A 10,086-nucleotide genomic window follows, 5' to 3' on the forward strand; every position below is an offset into this window, starting at 1 on the left:
GAGAGAGAGAGAGAGAGAGAGAGAGAGAGAAATAGGGACCTAAATTGTTATGATCCACTTATTTTCCATACTACATAAAATATTTTTGTATTATAGTTAGATTTTGTTATGTAATTGGAAATAATATTAATTTTAGTGATGAAAAACCCAAAACACCATTGTCCTTCACATCCAACACAATGTAACTTCCCTGTTTCCCACTGTCATGGTTTAAAGCACCCTCTGACTCCTGACTCTTGGGACAAACAGTGTACTTCTAGCCAACAGAAGACACAATGAGGACAGTGTAGTTTTTCTCAAGTGTATAAAGTTAATTAACTGCCTTTGGAAAAATGATAACCAATTTAATTAACCTGAAGTTGGAGCAAAAAGTCCTAACCTTTGTCCAATCTTGCCATTTCAGATTAATAATGGACTTAAGAAAAATTAAGTTTTCCAATTGCAGCCCATCAGCATGTTTTTTGCAGTGATATTTGCCAGAGAACACAAAGATACTGTGTGTTATGCACCAATGAAGTATACTCCTTCTCTCCTTTTCTCTAGGTCCTGTCATATGGGCAGAGGTGGGAGACACCCTCAAGATCACCTTTCATAACAAAGGACCACATCCCCTCAGTATTGAGCCGACTGGGGTGAGATTCAGCAAGGACAATGAGGGCACATACTACGCCCCACATTCCAACCCCTCAACAGGAAGTGAGTACGGAGCTCTAACTGATCAACACTGTTCAGAACCCACCTCACAGGCCACTTGCAGCATCCGGCAGGAATTCCCCAGGAAACGGCTCACACATCATTTTCAGGCAGTATGCCAAAAAAGCAAATAAATCTCTTCTACCAATTCTAATTGGTTAAAGGAATTTTATCCTGCCTTCCTTGGATGATTATTGACATTGGTAGTAAGAACGTAATTGGATTATGTCAACTGTATTTCTGGAGTACTATTTGTGTAACTTTGATTTTTAAAAGAGTCTTATAAGAGGGTCAGATGTTTATTTTAGAATATTTGAATATTTTTCTAAATAAAGAAAAGAATAAAGACATTAATTACCTATAGTTCTGTGGACATCCATTATATTTTTATATAATTCCTCCACTTTCATCTGTACATATGTAATATATAAAGTATGGTTGGAAATATAATATTACATTTACTTATCACTATGACTTTAAAGTAGAGTTTATTCTCTTAGTATTAAAGGCATTTATAATACATTCTCAGGGCAAGTGTCAGCACAGAGAGGGACACCAACCCTAGACATGGTTCTAGAGGAGGCTTCCTGAGGAAATCACACCAATCTGTTAATCTGATACAGGAGCACAAGTAGAATTCCATTCTTTTTTTTTTTTTTTTTTGGTTTTTTGAGACAGGGTCTCACTACGTAGTTGAGACTGACCTGGAACTCACTATGTAGCGCAGGCTGGTCTCAAACTCACAACGATCCTCCTGCCTCAGCCTCCCGAGTGCTGGGATTAAAGGCATGTGCCACCTCCCAGCTACAATTGCATTCTTAACTCATATCTAGAAACCCAGAAGTGGTTGATCCTAGGCTAATCCAGACTACTTTGTTGTTTGAATGACTGCATTAGAAAGTACACTTAACCTCTTATGTGACCTTTCTTGTAGGGGTACCTCCTCATTCTGCGTCCTATGTGGAACCCAAGAAAACCTTTACCTATGAATGGACTGTTCCCAAAGAAGTGGGACCCACTTATGCAGATCCTGTGTGCCTATCTGGGATGTATTATTCTGCTGTGAATCCTACCAAAGACATATTCACTGGGCTTATTGGGCCAATCAAAATATGCAAGAAAGGAAGTTTACATGCAAATGGAAGACAGGTAAATCCAATCAGGGAAAAATGGAAACGATTTGTCAATCTCTTTGAATTTTCATAAAGAAAACTCTAGGTTTTGAGGCAGTGAGGGTGTTATGCGTAATATTTGTTTAAATTGGAAATTTAATTTTTTTTTTTGCTTTAAATTGGAAATGAAATTGTTTATGGGACCTGTGACATTTTTATAATAAAATCAGACCATGGCCTTTTGACCTAGAAACAGAAATACCATTTTAACCTCATTGTTGTTTTTATCTCTAAAGTATTTTATTGTGTGCCTTTAAATCCCCACATTTCAATTGTCAGGTCTTAATAATCATGTACATCATAATTACCCCTTCATATTGTCAAGTATCCAATCAGCGTTCACATTTCCATGATTGTCTTATAATTGCTTTGTGTTATTTTAATCAGTATCCAAATAATTACACATATTACATTTGACATGTTTGTGAAGATTGTTTTCTTGCAATTTTTCTGTGGCAAGAGTCATTTGTCTGGCTTCCATGTCTAGATTTTACTTATTTCAACCCTGTGATGCCTTATAACCTATTTCTGTCTCTCTGCTTCTGTTTCCCATAAGTCAGTGGCTAGAATCAAAGGTTTAATTAGATTCAGATTAGAGTCTTTTCTGCAAAACTATTTCACTTGTGACACTGGGTATTCCTGTTACAGAATGCATAATGTATAATTGTCTTTCAGTTGGAGATGTTATCAGTCCCTGACAGCCATCTCCTAGATGCATTAAACTAATTAAAGTTATATAATGTAATATTCTGATTCCATCATTCTGTGTTTGCTAGCCAGAATTCTTCTATAAACAGAAACTTCCTATAGTGAATTTGCAGTTACCCTGTACAGTGAGTTATGCCATTACCCTGAAGTACACTATACAGGAAGGAAATGACAAATACTTGATCTTTTCCCTATTTTTTCAAATTTCAAACTAATAGCTTTCCTCTAGAATATTTCAGAGATTCTGAATAATTTCTTTTCTTTTTACACTGCATTGTGTATTGCAGATTTGAGACAATACACGAGTACACAGTGCAATGCAAAAAGAAAAGAAATTATTCAGAATCTCTGAAATATTCTAGAGGAATTGGTTTGCCATTCCAATAGGAGATAAATAGTTGCTCTTTATTTCTAGCTTATTATAAATATTTATTTACGAGACACTGCATTTGAACTGTTCAAAAGACATCCTGTACTAGGCATAGCATTCATCACTAAATAAGACAAGCCAGTTTCCTGTTCTAGCAGGATTTATATCCCAGTATATGTGCCAGGGGTGCAAGGGAAAATGAGGGTGGGGAGATAAGCATACATACAAAATGAAGATAACTTCAGAAAGTGGCAAGTGCTTTAAACACAGAATAATGGACAGTGAACAGAAAACCTGAGAAGGTGGAAATAACATCGGAGGTGAGATCTAAATTCCAAGAAGGCAGCTTTGTAGACATCTCAGGGAAAACAAAGGGAACAGCTCGTGTCAGGATGTCACATTTTATAAATTTTATAAAAGCCTCTTTTAGGTAATATTTTTAATACAGACTCTTGAAGAATTTCTGCTTCTGAAATTCAAAACTTTTACCAGGACATTCTCAATTAGAAGTCTGTGTTGTCAATTTTGTCTTGTTTCTCATGCAGCTCTGCAGTCTGTACACTAGTTTTTTCTTTATGGTGGTGAACATCTTGACTACTGTTTCTTAGGATTACGTCTCCCCTTTTATAACCTATCTTTTTAAAGTCACATGTATACACTTTTCATCTTTAAATCTTTTCATCTGATTCATGGAAGCTTTCTTTAGATCTCCTTCATCATTGATTCTGCTCTCTGTAGAATCTAACCCTTAGGCCTCTGCTTTAGTTGGATTTTTTCACTTTGATAATCATGTTTTTCCTCTGAAAGAATGTTCTTAATGGAAAGACATAATATTCTAATGATTTCTCATATGCTCCTATTCCTTAGACGAATTGGCTTTTTTGAATGGCTGGATTATCTCATAGACAGTATTTCTTTTTCTCCTCCTCCTCCTCCTCCTTATCATCATCATCATCATCATCATCATCATTTTAACCAGGGGGCAGGGGAGAGAGTAATAATTTTGCCCAGCTGATGGGGAGGGTGGCAGTTTGTTGGCAGGTTATTTCTCCACTTAGGATGATGGGTCTCTCAAACTGCTGCTTTCACCCTGCTCTGCCTTACAGGAATTTTTAAGAATTTTCTGAATGTGGATAGCATCTTCCTTGACTTCCAGCATTTACACAAATTTCCCCCTATTTTAATGATTTTTAGCGGTTTCACTTGGTATCACAGTGGGGCAGGAAGAGAGAAGATGCAGAACTTTCAGATGCAGAGAGAGGCTCAGGTTACCATGCTGAACCAAAGCCCACTCAACAGATACCAATGTAATCTTGGGTGGTCAACTGGAATGTTTCATAAGCCTACTTCACAAAGACGAGCTGAAACGTCTGTTCTCATTCCTCCTTAAGCTTGTTTGAGCACAGACAGCATTGTGTACATGTAAGTCTTCTGCTTTACGCATCCTGCCTTCTCATCATTGTTCTGTCTTGATTTACAGAAAGATGTAGACAAGGAGTTCTATTTGTTTCCTACAGTATTTGATGAGAATGAGAGCTTACTCTTCGATGGTAATATTCAAATGTTTACAACCGCACCCAATCAAGTGAATAAGGAGGATGCAGACTTTCAGGAGTCTAATAAAATGCACTGTGAGTATTGTACCTTTAACTATAAGTACAGGAAGCTAATCTGTCAAGTCATTTCAGTACTGCATAGGTAATAATTTAATTAATCCAAAATGCAAGTAGTTTTGATTACTGATTAATTTTCAATACATAATTAAATACAGTCATGCCAAGGGTGACGTCACTGATTATTTAATGTGTCAGTCAATTACCCATCACTTTATTTAACTCAAAGTAATGAGACATACAAGACACACCAATTAGTTGAGTGCCCCTCAAAGTGAGGTCACTGGGGAGCAACCTCAGTATTATGTAGGGACTTGTCAGAAATGCAGATTTTTGCGCCCAATCCTGACCTCCTAAATCTCAGACTTGGATAATAGTTCCCAGAAAACTGTGTTTAACAAAACCTCTGTGTGATTCTGATGTATGCTCCAGTTTGAGTTAGACACACTCCTCATTCACGTCTGAATAATGACAAGTGCATTTTATTACTCAGTGTATAAAAAGATATGATCTTTGCTCACATGATTCTCACCCATGACTGCATTTCAAAAACATTTGGGAGCATTTAATAACCACCATGCTCAAGACAAACCCAGAGACTTTTATTTAATTGAAGCCTAGAGTTAGATTTTTTTTCCTTTCTCACTGTAATTCTAAAATGTGGTTAGGGTCTCGAGACAGTGGGCTCATTGTTCAAAAGGCCCGTTCTATTAATGGACAATGGTAAAAATTACTCCAGCTAATAGAAAAAAAAAATACAAACTTGAGCTACAAACTGATGCTGTTTTGTATGAGAGTCTTTCTGCTTATTTTAAAAGCTGGCCTGATCCTAGATACACTACTCTCAACCTTCAAAATACTTCTAGTTCTGCACGTTTGCATTTTGGAGGCATCAAGGATATTATCTGTTAGAGAAAGAACAATGGGAGAAAATTTCCTGTGCATACTCTTCCCTGTTATTCAAGATGAGTCAGAATTTTTCATCTAGAAAAATAAACACATTCCCGGCCTATGAGGTCCAGGAAAAGCCGTTAGTATTTATAGATTTAGGTGTTCACAAATATGGCCACGGAAAGTACTGAGAACAACAGCCAGAATATCTTGTTCTAGCTGGCAGCACAGTGACGTCTCCAGGGAACGAGGGACAGGGGCACAGAGCTCCAGGAACCACACCATCGGCTCTGCTCTGTGAAGCCAGTCAGGGGCTGCTCTGGGAGTACTGGGGACAGCAGAGACACGGCTGGCACGTGAAAGCTGGGCAGGCTGGGACGAGTCCTTTAAAATTTAAAATTGGCTTGGAAAGTCAAGGAGGTTGTTCTGCAGAAAGACATTACATAAATCACTTTCAAAATGTTGTTTCCCGATTTTAACAGCCATGAATGGATTCATGTATGGGAACCAGCCTGGTCTCACCATGTGCCGAGGAGACTCAGTTGTGTGGTACTTGTTCAGTGCTGGAAATGAGGCTGATTTACACGGGATATACTTCTCAGGAAACACGTATCTGTCAAGAGGAGAAAGAAGAGACACAGCGAACCTCTTCCCTCAAACAAGTCTGACGCTCCTCATGCACCCCGACACAGAAGGTATATTTCTTTAAAGCGAAGACAAGTCTCTGTCGGGTCTATTTGTGTGATTTTTGTTGGTGATAAACTTAGCCCTTTCCAGGACTTCCCAGTGCCCCTTCTCCCTTCGAAAGACTCAAATGGGGCCACCACCATCGGCAGAAGTCTACCCCAGACAGTCTTCTATTTATTGGAGGGTGAAGGAGGGAAAAGAGTGAGAAGAGTGTGATGTAGTTTCCTCCATTTCCACAGGTGAACCCCCAAGAAGGTCCCCCTTTTCCACTGTGGTTCTTTTAAAGACGGATGGGAAAGTGAACTAGGAAGGAAATGACTCCTGAAGAGGCTCAGTGTCTAAATCTGTCATCATATCTCTGTAGCCTAGATGTAGTGTTGGCTTGTGGACTGCTTGCAGATGAGTATTTTACTCTAGAAATGTAGTCATGCAAATTCAGATTCACCCAAAGGCCCGACTCGGAGCAAATATATCACACTAAGCAAAGAAAAATGCATTTCAGTCAAAATGTAAGAACATGCTGATTTGTCTGAGGTTGTATTTGTTAATTATGTGTCACTAAAATTTAAGATTGACCAAGTGTTGCCTTTTCAAATGTTTTTTACAAATGTAAATACAAAAATGAACGAGAGATAAAATGTCTCATGGAGCTGAAATTCTAATACAAGACAGACAATAAGCAACTATATTAAAACATGGACCAGTAGGTTAAGTGATTATAATACACAAAGAGAAGTAGAGCAGGGAAAGAGGTCAGGATTCTCTCAGGAGGTGTTAGTTAAGAGAGACCTGACAAAAGTGAGAGCATGAACCATGTAGACATTTGAGAAATATTCCAGGTAGGAGAGAAAATAGCAAGGGCAAAGGTCCTGAGACAGGCAGACACTTGGCTCCAAGAACAAGAACCCTTGTTCCAAGAACAGTAAAGAGGCCTACGTGGTTGGAGCAAGGTAAGCAGTGGGTGACACGATCAGAGTAGCCAGGTGATCCACCCTCACGATGAGGACTTTGCTGTTGGTTCTGGGTAAGGCGAGGAGCCGTGGAGAGCACTGAGTGAAAAGGGTGGCATTTTTTTTTAATTTACCACTCCAGGGACTTTTGATGTGGAGTGCCTTACAACGGACCACTACACAGGTGGCATGAAACAAAAATACACTGTGAAGCCATGCAAGCAACTGTCCAAGGAGGGTTCCGCTCTCTACCTGGGAGAAAGGACCTACTACATCGCAGCGGTCGAGATGGAATGGGATTATTCGCCACACAGGGAATGGGAAAAGGAGTTGCATCATTTACAGGAGCAAAAGTAATTCTCCGGTCTCTGATCTCCAGTTTGTTCATCTGAAATTTTAGGTTTCTCTTTTAGAAAAGAATGACGCTTTTAGAAAATGAAACAGTTGTGTCTTAAGCAACAGCAGAACACTTCCGGGGAGCTGTTCTCATTCATTTCTGCTTTTTTCGACTCTCTCACAGGAACTTTCATTTCTCTCTTTCGATTATTTGAAGTCATTCTTCTTGCTTTCTTTTCTTTTTATTTTCTCTCATTGAGTTTATTGGTACATTTTAGGGATACAGTACAGTTACATTCATCGTTGGGATCTTGTACCTTTACATGACAGGTCTTGGTTCTCATTTTTTCCCCTTGTCCCTGCCCTCCCTTCACCCCCTCCTCCCCTCCGCATTTACAAACACTTTGTTTCCATTTCTTCATTTTCTCATATATTTTCTTTTCCCTTATTTCTTTTCCCCCACCCTTCCCACTTTCCCTACACCTTTAGCCCTTTACTTCCTATTTCACATTGTCCATTATCTCATTAGGATCTTATGTACTATTATAGTTTTTCACACCAGAGAAACTATTCAGTATTTACACACGTATGACTTATTTATTTCACTTAGGAGTATGTCCTCAATATGTATCCATTTTCCTATGAATGAATCTAATTTCTCATTCTTTATGTTTATAGCAACACAGTTTGTAATAGCTAAAACTTGGAAACAGCCCATTTGCCCATCAGTTGGAGACTGGATAAAGAAGATGTGGTTTTTCTGTAAAATTGCTTTCTTTTCTCTTAGATTGTCTTCTCACATTCCTGTGCCCTTCTCTTGTCATTGATTTTTAAACTTAACCAAAATTAACCAAATTCACAGCTGATATACTATTTTCTTCATCAATTATTTTTGGTGTATTTTTTCCTCCAAAATTTTATTTTTAACCAAATAATAATTTCACATTTTAAATATGTGACAACAGAGCACAGCTCTTTTCTTCAAGTACTTATAGATAAATATGGTTTGAAACCATTGACATGCATTGTGGAAAAGTAAAAAGTAATTTGGTATGAATAAATGTAAGTAAAAGATGGTCACTGGAGCTTCAAAAACACCCGTTTAGAGGAGCATTACCTACACTTCCAGGAGCTCTTTCCTAAGCACTTTCTCTCTGTCATCTCACTCACATCATGCAGGACCTCATGGGCGTGAGAGGGGGCCTCCCTCAGTCACACAGCGGGATGGGCAGATGGGGAAGCACGTGACTGGTGACCTACATAGTTAGGCCCTGTTTGACGGTGGCAGTTGAGTGTGGTTTGCAGGGTAAAGGATAAAAGTTTATTTCAGTGACTGGGATATAATGGTTAAAAGGCTTCAGGAGCCATTAGGAGTCAAGGAAAACTTCAGGAAAGGTGAATGGGTGGAAAAATTTACCATTCAGTTCCCATTAACCAGAAATAACTGCAGTAACCAGAGAACATGCCATTGATTAACTCTGGACTCTTACAATTTTAGAGCAATAAGGAAACCTTAGAGATGATCCAGCCAACTAGCTCATCTTAGGGGCAAGGAAAATGAGGCTCCAACTGGCAATGACAAGCTAGGTTAATCTAGTGAGTAGCAGTCAGGGCCAAGATTCATGTAGTTTCACTGTGACACTAGGTGCATTTTCAACTACACCTTTTTTTTTTTTTTCATTTTTGGTAGTTGGGACTGAACTCAGGACCTTGTGCTTGTGAGGTAGGTGGCGTCACCATTGAGCTAAATCCCCAGCCCACAACTACACCTATTTATAAACTCTTTATTTCTTACTGGAGTGGAAACTGATTAAAAGTACCACAGTCACTCTTTAAATAATTATATTTTTATTCAAAATTTAAAACTTGAATCCTGATTTAGCTTCCATTTTCATTACAATAAATACTAACCTGAGGTTGTTTTATTTTTTTCAGCACTTCAAATGCATTCTTGGATAAGGGAGAGTTTTACATAGGCTCAAAGTACAAGAAAGCTATATATCGGCAGTACACTGACAGCACGTTCACAGTTCCGGTGGAGAGAAGAGCTGCAGAAGAACACCTGGGTATTCTAGGTGGGTTAACAGCTCTTCTTTATGGGGCCCAGGCTGGGGAGGTGCTGCTTTGTGTAGCAACAGTCAGTATCTCTCTGTGGAGATTTTTGAATTTTAAAAATTCAAATCCAAAATTTTTAAATGCAGTTATGCAATAAATATGAGCTAAAACCAGGTATGGTGGTGCTCATCGGTAACCCCAGCATTCTGGAGCAAGAAGATTAAAAGTTCAAGCCCAGCTGGGGCAGCTTAGTGACTTAGCAAGACCCCGTCTCAAATTTTTAAAAGATAAAATAAAAACGACTGGGGATGTGGCTCGGAGCAGAGGCCCTGAGTTGAATTCCAAGTACCACAAAAACAAACAAACAAAACTATGTTTATTGAAGAATATCGTTAATAAAATATTGCTTGTCTCTGTCAGTTTGTGAAATTGTGTGTATGGTGTTTATCAAGTTGATTCTTATAGATTTTTTTTTTTTTTAAATTCTAGGAAACTACCTCCAGGTGAATTTCTTGACCAAATTCACCATTATCTCACCCCACCAAAATAACAGCAAAATACACAGCCACTTATTTTAAAAATTAATATATAAATGATTGATGACAAGACTA

General features: G+C 38.4%; 1 protein-coding gene across 2 annotated transcripts in view; it reads left to right on the top strand.

Moving 5' to 3' along the window:
• The window catches only part of Cp (ceruloplasmin), a 44,065-nt gene that overhangs the window by 21,683 nt on the left and 12,296 nt on the right, over window positions 1–10,086 (top strand). For both annotated transcript variants that reach the window (XM_010625290.3, XM_010625289.3), the window contains exons 8-13: window positions 544–696; window positions 1,628–1,842; window positions 4,424–4,574; window positions 5,930–6,142; window positions 7,227–7,437; window positions 9,356–9,495. In XM_010625290.3, the coding sequence (XP_010623592.1) occupies window positions 544–696; window positions 1,628–1,842; window positions 4,424–4,574; window positions 5,930–6,142; window positions 7,227–7,437; window positions 9,356–9,495 (1,083 nt within the window). The remainder of the gene's footprint in view (window positions 1–543; window positions 697–1,627; window positions 1,843–4,423; window positions 4,575–5,929; window positions 6,143–7,226; window positions 7,438–9,355; window positions 9,496–10,086) is intronic.

This window comes from Fukomys damarensis, unplaced genomic scaffold, assembly GCF_012274545.1.
Source record: "Fukomys damarensis isolate Sample0158 unplaced genomic scaffold, DMR_v1.0_HiC HiC_scaffold_37, whole genome shotgun sequence".
NCBI lineage: Eukaryota > Metazoa > Chordata > Mammalia > Rodentia > Bathyergidae > Fukomys > Fukomys damarensis.